Source organism: Sphaeramia orbicularis, chromosome 22 (assembly GCF_902148855.1).
Source record: "Sphaeramia orbicularis chromosome 22, fSphaOr1.1, whole genome shotgun sequence".
NCBI lineage: Eukaryota > Metazoa > Chordata > Actinopteri > Kurtiformes > Apogonidae > Sphaeramia > Sphaeramia orbicularis.
This window is the reverse complement of record NC_043978.1, coordinates 18,521,888-18,537,042: the sequence shown is the minus strand read 5'-3', so window position 1 is coordinate 18,537,042 and position 15,155 is coordinate 18,521,888. Positions and strand designations below refer to the sequence as shown.

General features: G+C 38.0%; 1 protein-coding gene across 25 annotated transcripts in view; it reads right to left on the bottom strand.

Annotated features, from left to right (window-relative positions):
• mark3a (MAP/microtubule affinity-regulating kinase 3a) overlaps positions 1-14,745 on the bottom strand; it is a 75,548-nt gene extending 60,803 nt beyond the window's left edge. For 24 of the 25 annotated variants that reach the window (XM_030127482.1, XM_030127487.1, XM_030127486.1 and 21 more), the window contains exons 1-3: positions 14,121-14,745; positions 7,799-7,972; positions 5,899-5,952 (exon numbers count right to left, since the gene is read on the bottom strand). In XM_030127482.1, coding sequence (XP_029983342.1) covers positions 5,899-5,952; positions 7,799-7,972; positions 14,121-14,171 — 279 coding nt within the window. In that variant the 5' untranslated portion in view covers positions 14,172-14,745. Of the gene's footprint in view, positions 1-5,898; positions 5,953-7,798; positions 7,973-10,882; positions 11,027-14,120 lie in introns of those variants that run through there. The other variant, XM_030127484.1, reaches the window with a different exon arrangement.
• Positions 14,746-15,155: the final 410 nt, after the last annotated feature.

Sequence of the window (15,155 nt, the reverse complement as noted above, 5' to 3'; positions counted from 1 at the left end):
TAGTGGTTACATAAGAGGTCAGGTCACAGCGGAGCTGCCTCGATGCAGGTCGGCTGGTACAACAGCAGCAGCTTAGAGAGAAGAGGGAAATGAACACGAGAGCTGATCCTTCAAACTCATCTCACAGCGGAACACCGGAGTCACCTGGACATGCTCTGTCAACACCGTTACAATGAAAGGCCTTATAAGGATCAGGTCAAGGATTTTCTATACTGTTGTTACTATCAACAAATCCTACGGAAAGACTAACACCACAAAAGGATCTCAAAAGTCCAAAATCCAAAGACAATATTGACTATACGCAAAAGATCCATCAATATCATTACATTTGAGAAGCTGATTTTGGTCAAATTCACTCAATAAAAACATTAGACTATCATATGGTTACTTCAATTAGGGCTGTTATTGGTAAGAAAGAGGGTGATAAGCTTTGTAACACAATACATACTCCTACACTATAAGCAAGGTCACACTAAGGTTTTATCTTATTTTTTTCATACAAGTGACTGCTGCAAACAATTGCATGTAAAATATGAACTAAAAATATATAGTGTTTTGAGAATCAACCTAAGCCCATAATAGTTACTTAAACCTCTTGCCCTGCTATAAAATATTTTCTGGAAAAATGTAAATTATCCACTAAATTCAACTATCAATATAATAGATCTATATGTCCTTAAAAGCAATGCACTGGATTTTCTTACACTGAGAAGATCAAGACCAGAAATGTCCCGATCAAACAATCTCTGAATGCTTCTGCTAATCGTTACATCTGTGGTCACTTTGTACATATAAAGAAGGTTGGTGAACATGTCCAGAAAAGAAATGGTGACAGATGGCACCAAAACTAAACAAAAACACAGGTCTAACAGAAATAATCACCAACATGCAAAAACCAAACCTGCTCCCAAAGACATCAACACTGTGCAAGTTAATGCTAGCTAACCTGTTGGTATCATCATCTTAGGAAAGGAGACTGCTACCAATATTGTGCCTGTCATCAAGAGAAATCGCCTGTATTCTCCTGAAATTTGACATAATTATTGCAAAACTAGAAAATGACTCCCAGCATTTAATAGAGCCTGAAAGCGACATCTCCAGTGTAGATGACATCAATACCAATCTGGAGAGCAGGCTAACAGACACAGAAACTAAAAGCTTTCTAGCAGCCCTTACTGACCAGATGGATGATCATGAGGTGCGATTTCACCAATATAATGACAGGATCTTCAGAGCCAAAGAAGGGACTGAAGGACAGAATACAAAAAAAGCCAAAAAGGCAGTATTCGTCTGAACAGGTGCCACAGAGGACTTGACTGCCCAAAGCCAGCTAAGTCCTGGGTCATCATTATGAGGCTCCAAACCCCAACAGACTAGATCAAAATACTGGTGCTTAGTAGGAACTAAAGATGGAACACAAAACAGCAAAGATTACCATCTGACTAGATATCCCACAAATATCCTGCAGAAGCAAACATTGTCTCAACAAGGTGAATTCAAGTTGATCAACAAATCCTATGAATGATGACATGCAGTAAATTCACACAACCTTATTGTCTGTGAGTCTAATCTTATTTGTCTTGTGGTTCGAGCTGAAATGCTGTTGGTTTTTAAACAAATCAGCTCCAACTTCGATAATGACTCTCATGTCTAATCTCTGAGGCTTCAGCTGACCAGGAGGACTTCATCTTCACTGTAAAAGTCACATGTCAACATATTTATTTAAGTAGTAACACAAATGCCATTATAAATTTATCCGACATATTTTTACTCCAAAGTATATTTTGTCATTGGAGGGAATTGTAATGGACAGAATGAGTCATCTTCAGCATGAACTAAAACTGAGCAGTGTCCATAAGGTGGGAAAATGACAACTAAGAAAGGAGACTCATCCTCAAAAAGTAAGTCATCAGAAGATTAAAATAAAGCTCATGAAAACAAAATAGCAGTGAGTATCAGTTCATTGGGATTTACAATGTGGGACCATTGTTCTAGTATTGAAAATTAAAATACATATGGGGATAGATTTCCTTCTAGCCTTTTGTGTTGATCACAGATGTGATTATATATTTGCGTGGGCTGTGGAAGACTTTAAGACTTCAAATTGAGCTGCAGTAATATTAAATCTGCTTGCTGCAGAGAGAAAAACCTTGTCAGCAGAACAACGTGAACAACTATGATTAAAAATATCTGCTTCTTTGATACAAGACTCAAGACAAAAACCTAAACGTAGAAATTATCTCTGATTGCTGAGGTGCTTTTCAGCCAAAAACACCAATCACAGAGTTTTAACTAAAGCTAAAAATCCACTTTCTTTGAAAGCTGTGCCAATTTCCATATACTTTGAGTGTCTTGTTCTAATCTGCAAAAATGACATGTTTTGAGTTTCCCACCAATGACCTCCTCTTTCTACATGTTAGCATCCACCACTTATGGATATTGTTGTATTTCTTTGACTAAAACTTGAAAAATTACAATAATTTAGACTGCTGCCTAAGTATAATTATTTTATTCATATTTACTACAGTGCTCATGAACAGAAAAATTATATATACTGCATATAATGAGTAAAAAAGCAGCTGCTCCTCCTACTTTGCAGCTCTATCAAGGTCAAATGCAGGTTGGATCAGTGAGCTACACAAACTGGATCCATTTCAGGATGTCTTTTAATTTAGCAGCCAAATAAAAAAAGAAAAGAAAAAAATCACTCAAAAAGGTAGCCTATATATAGAAAACACATGACAGGAGTGGGAACATTTAACTGTGTCAATCATAAAAATGTATTCAAATGTATTTGCTTTGCTCAGTGTGCCCTATTCCTTAAAATAAACATTAAAGACATCAACTCCCACGTGGAACAGCAGGAGAAACAACCTGACCAAACACCTAAAAGAGATTTTTTTTCCTTGACTGTGACAAAGCAGTAACCTAAAAACAACAAGGACTGTCGACAAAGCCTCCCGCTTTGTGTTTCCGGACGGCGCTGTCATGACTCAGTGTTTTTTCTGTCAGCGTAGTGTCACAGCCAACGCCAAAGGGCCCGGGCCTCTGAGCTACAAGGCCAGAATCAATGGAGCTTTGGAAAAAACTGATGGAAAACCACTGCCGACCGCTGAGGGGAGCAGAGCGGCGGGGGCTGGCTGGCAGACGGGGCCGGCTCGAACATCAGCACCCAACATCATCATCGTCATCACCAGCAGCCGCCGCTGCTAAGGTCTGTGCTGTCCTCTTCTATCTGTCTGAGCAAAAAGCCTGCGGACTGCGACAGCGAGTCAATACCGCTCTGAGTTCTGCGAAACACTTCCAGGCCCCAGTGCCCAAGCCAAATGTACGGCGGCACAGATCAAAACAACCACGCACACATCTCCCTTGCTAATGAGCGCACACAAAAGCAGAGGAGGGTTATGGGCCGCTCATTCTCAGCTCAGTGACTTCAAACTGTAAAGTGAAACTGCTTTTCACTGAGCAGCAAAGGAGCATTCACTTTCAGCTTGTGAATTTGCATTTTAAAAGCAAACCCGCTTCCTGATCTGGTTGATTTAACAAGTAAAACAAAACTGTCAGTCTCAGTTGCATGCACGGACCGGAAAATGGTAGAAGGAGAAAAATCACACTAAGATTCTGTTGGGAAGTCATGGATGGTGATGACAGACCAAAAAAAAAAAAAAAAAAGCGGTGGAATGTTAATAAAGTATAATTAATCAAGGTACTGCACTTAATGACAAGTTAGAGGTACTTGTACTTCACTGAGTATTACCATTTCCTGATACTTTCATACTTCTACTCCACATTTAAGATTAAAGCCACAACACATATGGTAGCACTTTTGACAATGACTTATTTTTCCAGACCAAAATAGAAAATACATGGCTTATTTATTCCATTGTTGCTGGTTACATCATGCAAATGTGACGTTAAACTAAATATTTTGAGCTGCTGGTTGATGAAAAGTAACTTGAAGACAAATAATTTCATCAAAACATGTCAGAGCTTCATCTCTTGCACATCTTGGACATAATTATTTGATAGTTTGATAATGATAATAGTGACCCAAGGAAGTACCTTTTAGTTGCAGCCCTGTCAATACACAAATTTTTAAGATGATGAAATCATATTTTGATTATATATATTTATTTATTTATTTGTATTTTTTTTAAAATGTACAGATATCAGAAATACCCAATTTGTTGACAGTAGCTTGTACTTCAGGAGCATTGTGATGGTATAACTTTTAATGACTGTCCTGCCCAATTTTGCAGATCCCACAACACTTAATATCACACAAAAATCTACTTGTTTGAATACATTCTACTTAAATGCAATAGAAACTCTTAAAAATAATCAACATCAGTTCAATTATACTCTATTTAGTAGATTATTTTGTCATCAATAATCTTCCAGAGAGGAACTGAAAGTGTTACATTCCTCTCCTCAAAACCACCAGACTCTTAAAAACAATGGTTTTGCATCATAGAGTCACTGCCTCGATTGGTTTGTTTGTGTCGCTTGAAAGTTTTTTTTAAATGTCATTTCAGACCCAAAGTAACCGATCGAGGAAGGAGTTCTGGAAGGTATAATTACAATTGTTGTCAAAGAAGTCTGGTGGTTTTGAACAAACTGATATAACACTTTCAGTTCCTTGCTGGAAAATAAGGGTGGTTTTGCAGAGTACATTTACATGCACACTGTTATTCCAAATATGTAAATATTATGAATGTAAACAGCATATTCTGTTTGGAAATGGAAATGAATTTAATTTACTGATTTCCTACTACTGATTTTTACCAATTTCTTCCTGTGACCCATGGCCCCTGTTTACAGTCAGCTGTGGTGGAGATGAGTGAGAAACACACCTACAAGTAAATGACTGCAGATATCAGCAAGTTTATGGATATGAGCAAATAAGATGACCTTTTCCAGAAGGTGTTTATGTACATTATGTTTATTAGTTTCACATTCATTTTCTCTAGCAATGTAAACATCTTATTAATAATGTCTTTTTCAGAATAAGGGGATAAAATGGAATATTATGTGAATGTAAACATGGTCACAGACTCCCAGTGTAGAGCAGGTGAGTCACACAAATCAAATTAGAGTGATGATTGGGATTATTTTATATGGATTTCATGATGAAGAGCCAAACAGTTGCCTCTATGTACAAGGTTGAGGATGATTTAACCCTAAACCATTGTACATAATATTGCCTAATTCATCAATATCACAGCTCATAAATACGTTGAAGAGTTTAGAACCTCTTTAAATGAAGTTGTCTGGAGAAGTCTGAAAACATGAGTACAGCAACATAAAAAGACAGTAGGACAACTGTAAAATCAACCACCATGTATGACTCTCATATCACCTATCAATAGGGTAACCACCAATGCAGGAAATCAGGAATGAATCAGCACTTGTACTTAAGTAAAGACTCGGATAAACTTCTTCGAGGAGAAAAGTCTGTGTCGTGACAGATGAAACTCAAAGTATTTAAAAAGAGCAGCCAAAGCACTTAAAGTTGCTCTTCTTTTCCTGTATAGACGTAATTAAACAAGCACTGCCACAGACTCAATCTCCTTTAACGCCTTGGGTTCAATTTTAACACATTTTACAGACTCAGATCTGCATCTCCTGACTTCATAATTTATTTACCGTTCAAAACAAAAGTAGAACAGTGGAAGTAGCACTGAATCATCTTCTTCTCTATCTCCATCATAATAAAATAATAAAACCTCTTAATTCACCCAACAGAGCTGCAGTGTATGGAGAACACATGCTCTGTCCCAGCATGCCCTGCTTCCCATTTACACAATTAATACTCAATCTGTTGTGCTTCATGAATTAGTAAATGAGTTCTGCCACAGCGTGAGGGTATAATGGAGGATAGAGGAGGGGGTAAATTACCTTCTGAAGGCTGTTTGGGTTCAGCTGCGTCTTGTCTATTATCTTAATTGCCACCTGTGGAGACAAAAAAAACAGCATTGAAACTGAGCTAAATGAGATATAACAGCGGACAAGTGTGAAAAAGAGGAAGTGGAGTATGAAGTGAAAAACAAATAAAGCAGATCACATTGAAAGCAGGAGGAGGCAGACACTGACGACCTACAGCATGACTGAGATTTTACCAAGAAATAATTTAGAGTCATTCACAGACTACAAAATAAAAAAAATAAGGCAAAACAGCAAAAAGCTGAATAACTGAAAACAGATTTGGGAGGTAAAAAGAGCATCGCTGCTTTGTTAACCGTTCCATCCTTTGTTAGGAAGATGCTTGCTCTTTGTGTTCATCAATTATGAACAAATCAAAAGCTCAGCTCTCCCTGCAGCGTCCATTACTGCCAATGAGGTTTAGAGCTACCAGTCTGTCAGGACGTGGACTTGGTGGAGCTGGGAAACACTGAAGGGCTTTGGTAAAAAACACACATTTGTCTCAGTATAACTCAGTCTCTAATTCTGTGATTCACTTAGTTGTCTGTAGACTCTTAGACTATGAATATTTGATGAAATTTACAGGCAGACACGTTTAATTTCTTTTTTTTGTAACCATTTATTTTCCTTTTTAAACAAGACTTGAGATTTGGTGTATATCACATCCATTGTTTTTTTAATTGCTTGTTATTTTCCCGTGTTTAAAGTTAGATGTTGGGTAAGATTTATTGGGGGGTGGGGGGTATGGTTTGAGAATCATCAGTGAAATTAATCTCAGCACTCATTGTGAATGGATGAAGCAGATTCTGAGTGTATATATAAATGGAAGTGTTTGGATGCTCCATATACCTGATGAAGGTAGGATGGACTGAAATGTGGCGATTATGGATAAAATATTTCAGCAGTTCTTGTGGTAATCACAGTGTCCAATTGTAATGACATACAACAAAGTGAAAAATTTACACTTCATGTTAAGGGAAGTTAAGTTCACTATAGTAAAAGTCTAAAATTAATACCATGTTCATTAAAACTAGGAGATACTATAGATATTGCGATCTTTGTTGCATCAAAATTTTACTCATGTTCTACTGCTACTTCTGACATGTTCTGATCATAAAAAAAAGTTTAAACACAATTCACCCTCTGGTTTATTCAACATTTACTGAGCACCAAAAATCAGCCCCTAAACATTGACATTTATCATGACGATTATCAATATCTACTGATATTTTTGGCTGTATCACCCAGACACAAACAACCTATTCAAAGTTTTCAATACTGTAAACACTGACATAAATGTGACACCCAGCCTCACCCGAGCTCTGCAATAAAACTAACAGTTGAAATCACAGAGACAGGCTTATCAGCTGTGGGTGAAACAGACTATATTTGCTTAAAGGAGAAGCAGACTCTGATAAAGTGATAAAAATTCAGGAGTTTGGGTTTTATTGGAAAGGCCTGCTGTTCTGACTCACAGAGGGAAGTGTGGTCAACATTCCAGCTTTCCAAAGAAAGGCAAAGCTGGGATATAATGTTGTCTTGAGGGGTTAAGTAAGACTTGTCTGAAGTAACTTATGTGTTCATCTGGTCTTGCATACAGTTCACCTTCTTTATTCTGATCTCCCATGTATCAGATTTCATCATTAAAAAGTAAATTATAACTTCAAAATGTCTTTTTATAATTGACATTCTATGGTTGGCATTTTGTTGTCTGAAATGTTCTCTTTGCTAGCTGCTCCTGTTCTTGCTGTCCAAACAGACTTTATCCTATGTAATGGTCATTAAATGTTTGACTGGCTCTTAGGCCACAGGATAAGAAGATCAGCTGGACTTCAGTCTTGATAAACTCTTGAGTCAATGTGTTTGAGTGTCTCACCTCTCTGCCAGTAAGGATGTGTCGGGCCAGTTTCACTTTGGCAAAGTTGCCCTTCCCAATGGTTTTGAGCAGCCGGTAGTTGCCGACGTGCGGCTCCTCAGAGCTGCGGGATCGGACGCCAGTCCGAGCTGAGCGCGTGCTGATCTCCTGACGCCCATTACTGTGTGAAGTGTGCTGTGGAAACAAAAAGACAGAGTTTAGAGGTCTAACAGCAGATGAAACGTACAGATATCTACATGTATCAGTGGTGAATCGTGTTATCCCACCATGACATCAGCTTAGGCTCTGCAGGAGAAAACTCCTGACATTTACAGGCTGGATCCAGACAAAGAAAGAAGCTTTTCATCTACAGATGGCAGATAAACTCAGTATTTCATCAAGTAAATGCCTGACCATCAAAGCTAGAGGACATATCACAGGCATAGGGGGATGAATCGGGCACCTTTGCATCTTTTCAGGGTCAGATTTTAACAGAATTGAATATAGTCTGTGGAACATTTTACAATATGGTTTGAGCAGAAATTGGCCCCGATACTTAATATTAGTCTTCTAGACTAGAACAATTATTTACAATGGCTCAAATGTTAAAAATCACTCCCTAGATTTTTATTACAGGTAATTTGATGCTTAGTTACATTTACACATCACTTACATTGAATTTGATGTCCAGTGATTCAGAGTTTATTTGTTTATGTGTTTATTAATTTGACCTGTTCAACATCACCTGATTCCTGATACAGTGAAAGATTAAGTTCAGCAATGCAGAATGTATTTTCAGTGTAGAAAGGGGAGGTCTATTTGTGTTTTTTCTGCTCCAAACTGTCATTAACATATTAACTTTAAAAAAAAATCCACTACCAGCAACCCATGTGCTGCTAACATACAAACAGAATATCAACATGTTAACATTTTCTTCTGCTGTTAGCTGGCTAAGTGTTTTTTGCACAATAGCAGTGTAATCTGTGAGAAAAATAAGGCAGAGGGTAACAACATCAGGGCAGTTTTCATTATCAATTAGCTGTAAAGTCTGCAAAACATCTAGATGCACTGAAAAAACTACCGTCAAGACATCACAGATACCAAAGAACCAACATCAGATGTCTAACTCTGTCTGACATCCTAAAACCTCAAAGTATCCAGTTTAATCTAAAAACTGATAAATCTATGAGCCAAGAACAATCCAAGCAACAGCTCTAAGATGATTTTATGTTGGTTTGACTTATTTGTGCAGAGTCTTCCTTATTTTTTCAGCTTGTTCTCAAAAATTAGTTGATTAACTTGTTATCCACTTTGCAAAACCTTAACTGCATTTACTGTCTAATATTTAGACATTACTTCGCCTTAAGTCAAGCACAACACTGGAGTTTAAACTGCCCAAATTAAGTGCAACATTATTTAACGGTGCCAACTACCAGAGTCATATCCTGTACATGTGAAAACAGGATGTGCAGCAGAGCGTTCAGCACCAAATAAAGGTTTCAAAAAAAGGTAGACTCCATCTGTAACTGGTAGAAAACTGTACTTACAAAGGTTGTAATATTCTCTTAATTAAAAACATATAACCACCTCAATCAGAAGGGACCGGTCTAATCAGAGGGGATCTGACAACCTGTTCAGTATGAACATATTCGCACTTAATAGTAATATAAACACTTAATCTGATCTTTTCTCTCTGGGATGAATCTTCCTGCTAACATTCTCCCAATTTCCAGTCAGTAAACAAATATAGAGATTAGAAGTTCAATTAAAGGATTATTGAACACATTGATGGATGAAATTCTCAAAATGATGAGTTGGTCCAAGTGTTAGAAAACAGGGAGAAAGCTGTAAATCCAGTTGATTTACAAATATTGAATTGAATCTTTAACCAATATTGGGGGTGAAAACTTCCTCTTCTCTTACATTTCTGGCAGATTAGACTGTTCACAGCAGGTAGAACCAAGTTCAACTCTGATTAAATGCTTTGGGGCATGTAAACACACATTTTACCATAACATTCTGATTTACATCCATCTCTAATTGGAACGACTTCAGTCAGGTTGAAGAATTGCTGTCCAAGGAATTGCAGCTACTCTTACTGATCTTTTCTCATCGCTTTCCTATTGTCTGAGGGTGATTTTATTGAACTGAAGTCCCATTATCTTAATATCTACCTCTAAAAATGGTCACTGGGGGATAGAGGAGTAACTAGAAAACACTAAACACTCAGAGAAAAAGCAAGATCAAACAGTAAGTGCTTGATACTGGAAGGAATCTGAGGTTTTTGTGGTTTAGAGGTGTGACAGCACCACTGATTGAGGGATTGATTTTTTTATGCTGTTTTCAAACACTATCAACCCACCCTCCCAACCCTGCACCGACAACTAAAAAAAAAAAAAAAAAAAAAAAAAAAAAATCTGACAGATACCGGGTGCAGCATCGGTATCGACTGCCCGACCGTGCCTCATTAACAGAGCCGGTACTCTCTGCCCCACCCGGATCTAACACCCCCCCTTACATGAAACTGACCCCATTCACCCTGAAACAGGACCAGGACTAAGTTGGAAAGCAACAAACATTATCTGTGCTTTTTAATATTTTGCTCCATACTGCACTAATCCGGTTGTGTAAAAGTAAAGCAACTATCACCTCCTTTTCGATATATTGAAGTAGCACCGAAAGAAAGTTAAAATTAATAAAATATGATATCGCAGTTAACTTTACCACCACAGCAGACACGACAGTCTATGTGCAAAAGTTTCTGAGATGCTTTGAGAGATAATAAACTGCAACAAGGTCACTTCTAAAAAGCAGAGACACACCTTTAAGTCACTAAAGGAATATTTTAGGACTTCTATACTGATAGCAGAGGAGATAAAAATATCATCAACTAGGATAAGGTCAGAGCTGAATACCACAGACACACCACTAAATGCCAGTGGGAACACTTGGGTACATTTTCTTTTACATCTGCTAATCATAAAGCACGCAGTATTTTTTAAAAACCACTATTTCCAGCGTTTCCATCCGGCTGTCAGCTTCCTGTATTTAAGAAAAACAAATCCTGGTTTAATGTGATCCCTGTCCTTTTCAGTGGTTACTCACAAAGCTGCGGTGTCTCCTGGCTGCCTGGGCACCCGTCATGTTTCAACAGGAAAACACTCTGCCCCGCTGCCGATGCCCATAGAGATTCCCACAACACCAGATTTTCCCAACTCAGAGCCCCGATAACCACAGAGAAACAGAAAAGCACAGCAGGAGGGGGAGCGCTCTGATCCCAGACCAAGCTGACAGAGTGTGGAGCACCCAGACCGGAAACTACACACTGTCCCTTCAGAATAAAGGGACAAATCTGTTCTTGACTTATGTAGTTGTCTATTGATTCTATTAAATCTGTCTGATTTAACATAGCATTTCAGTAAAATCTCAATTTACAACCAACTGCTGCCTTTAAATTCCTGCTTTTTACTGGTTCATCACTAGTTGTGGTGACACTAGGGATGAACAAAGTATGCGTTTTTTAGCACCGATATTACTATATTTCTTATCCTTTTTTGATGTTCTACCTTCATTGTGTCCATAGACACCATATAAAGTCACCTGATTAGTGTGTTTATATCCCCCAAAGCATAAAAATTGCCCAACCATACTCACTGTTTGGAGCTGAAATATTTTAAAAAGGTACAATATAATTTATTGGCTTCGGCTGCTTCCCCCGCAATCAATGGAAGAAAATGAATGAATGTACAATATACTGCACAACATTCAGAAAAGTCTCATTATTGACAAAGCCTGTGGCCATTGAGTCGGTCTGTGTCATAACTGGATCATGCGCATGTCAAGAGTTTGTGTTTGAAACATTTGTAAGCCAACAGTAAACGGTGCTGAACATTGTTGCTGCTAATGAGAAGGGGAAGAACTCAGGAGCACAAACATCATTCACCATAATAATCTGATATGCATCCTCTACATTGAAAAACAACCAGCTGCTTTCATGAATGTAGGCAAGTGTGATAGATAGGGAAGATGCTTATTTAACCCATAAGGACTCAGTGCTACTTTTGTGTCAGTTCCCAAATTAATTTTTCCTCTTAACAGTTCTTAAATTATATATCATCATTTTTTAGAATATTATCCTCTGCATTTTGCATGCTTCACTGTAAATCATGAATTTTCCTATATTTAATTTCCTATATTTAATATAAATGTTCACAAAATCTAAAAGGATGTTATATCAAAACAGAGAAATCTGAAGAAAAAGTGACTTTTTCAGCAATATCTATCATTAACTTAACATAAATCAAGTGTATCCATCCACTGTCATTGATCCAACTCCATGGGTTTTATTGGTGAATCAATGTTTTAGAAGATGATGGTGTTTCCATGGTAACTATGGAGCTTCTGAATGTCCAAATGGGTCATATCTGATGACCATGAAAAGAAAGATGACAAACTGCATTTTACACCAATTATTTACATGTATTGATATGATTGCTCTACAGGTATTAAACATTTTAGGTCATCGGTGGATGCTTGGGTCTTTATGGGTTAAGTATGTTATTATATGTTCATATATTGAAAATAATGCACTTAATAAATGTACATTTCTTCAGAACAAAATAAATCATAGTTGGCTCAAAGAACATACACTGACAATAACTGAAAGCTAATATATTGTTCCACTGCAACAGAATCATTTTGAAATTACTAGCCACTTTGTTTTGGACTGAAAGTACCTCTTAAATACCGCCATAAACTCATCTACTTCCTCTACCAATTGTGCCTGTACTCTTGCTTTTGCCACACAACTTGTATGATAAGTTGTAAGCGCGTTCTGTTTGTGCCCCATAACATAAGTGCATAACAACAGAGCTATTCTTTCATCATGTTGGATTGGAGGTTACTGTCAAAATTCCTCCTTGCTGCAATACCCTTTAGTCGACTGCTGCAGTTTACCAGCAACATCAATGCACTGTTTCTTACATTAGATGAGTTTGGACCCCATATAGTTTAAGAAAGATGCCGGGGAGATGACCTTGACAGCTGAGGGTTGTGAGTGACCAGAGCCCAGTGCTGCAACACTGCTGCACGCAAAGACTGATCTAGACCAGACATACATGTAAACATTCAGACCTGCTGTCAAAGAACAGCATTGGGAAGACGAAATCACAACAAAACATCTAACCCCCCGCCACCCCCCCCCCACACACACACACACACACAGATCTGGACTGTTTTCAGAGTAATTTTTTCAATACATAATTCACTGCTACAGTAGGATCTATGTCTGCATCAAACCTAAAATGTCCTCATAAAAAGACTTGCATGGAGATTTAAAAAAAAAAAAAAAAAAAACATAGTGATTTGACATTAATCTTTTTGTTACTTAAAACTGGAGGCATATTGTAAAGTACTTCAACAGCAATTGTATAAGGTTTAATTCAGATTTTACAGTAATATGACTTTGCAGACTTGTGGTGAATTATTAAGATTGTAACAGCTTGGATCAGGAGATGAGATTAAGGAGAAAGGGGGCAATTAAGGAGTTCCCGGAGGAATATCTTGTCTGATATTTGCGCCCTATATACTTACTACAAGCAGGAAATATCTACTGTTAAATATTTCAACTGAAAATTAAGAAAGTTATACTTAATTTCACTGGTAGAGAGGGCATCAAACGTCTCAAAATAAAACACTTACATTTAGTCACTGTCGTTTGGAAAGCTAGAATTTTAAAGTATCTAGGCTTTATTAACACTGCTGGTTTAATGTAAGTAGAAACTGGTTTTAATGTAGAAAAACCCTGAACGGAAGTCCACCTTTATTTTATTGTAGTGAACTTTACGTCACTTTTTTTTTTACAGGACATTCTGTTAGTCACAAGAAGGCGGGACTAAGATGCCCATATTTGGAAGCTGGACTGTTGAAAGCCTTGATGACAGCCGGGTGGGCCAATAACAGGACTGCACAGAAAGTCTACTGTTGCCTGCCAGAAGCAGCAGTCAAAGTGCTGTAGTTTTGTTCGTGCTTAGGCCTAAATATCTCGACTGCACCCAAAATACACAACTTTACATTACAACAAAGCACATACCATTAAATACATAAACTTATATGCGAGTCATTCGGACTGTCGATGTTAAAGAGAAAAATCAGGGCGTGTTTGGTGTAGAGGATATGCTTGTTTACGATTTATCAACAAAGTGAAAGAATTAGCCACCAACCAATCCAATAAAACACTAATATAACAACTCATCTCCATGCACAAGTGATTCAGTGGTGTTCTACAGTACAGAGGCAAAGTGCAGCTAGCTTAAAAACCCCACAAACAAACATTTATACTCACACTTTCCGTCACCTTCTCGTTGACCGTGGGCAAAGGAGTTTTTGTTGACATCTTTCTATTTCCTCAAACGTTTAATGTCCAAAATCCACCGACACCTTGTTCAGTCCGACAGGCGAAAAAATTGAATTATTGCTCCGCTTTGCAGCTAGCTCTGCCCGGGGAAACAGCCTCAGCATGGATCGTGACAATTTTCAGACCAGACCGGACGTGTCGGAGCCGAGCACCTGAACTGTTAGGGACCGAAAAAAAGGCTCACAAAAAGCATAATCCTGTATTTAATACTATAATATTTACATGACGTGAACACAGCGGTGGTGGTCTTAATTTTCTTATTAAAACTCAAACGAAAAATCAGTGTCCGTCTCTCCGCTGGGGCTTCACTCAGTCAAGCTAACTAAACTACCGTTAAGGCGCTGTCTGTCGGTGACCACTTCCAAAAATCACCCCGGGGTTTATTTTCACCAACACAACTCAGTCTACCAATGAGCCATGACTTCCGATGTCACCTGGAGATGTGTACCGGGGGGGCTTCAGAAGGTCTGAGTCGCTGAAATGCTCGCAATCGGCTCGGTTTCTTCCATCTCCGGCGGCCCAAGTGGAGCTGGTCTGTCTGTTTTAGGTGGGACCAAAAATGGCTACTCAGCGGCTGGGCTGGATTAGGACGCGTTCACTGACTCCCCGCAGCTCCGACACCAAATATTCAACTCTTTTCTATAACAAAAAAAATACCCAAGTAAAATCAAAAATAACTTTTATATTAAATAAGAAAGACGATAAATGTCCCCACGCAAGACCATAGAGCGTGTCAGTTTTTACATTTAATCTGTAGTTACAATTTGGATCTCTGTAGCATTTCTATTAGTCAAAAGGATGGTGTATTCTTACCAGTTGTACTTAACGAATCATAATCATATTGCTGACGTTATTCTTTAGGGCCTATTTTTCATTCATTGCATGAATTTGGAAGGATTGTTATTTTATCATACTTCTTATTTAAAGACATGTGCGATTCCCATTGTGCAACATTGTTTATTG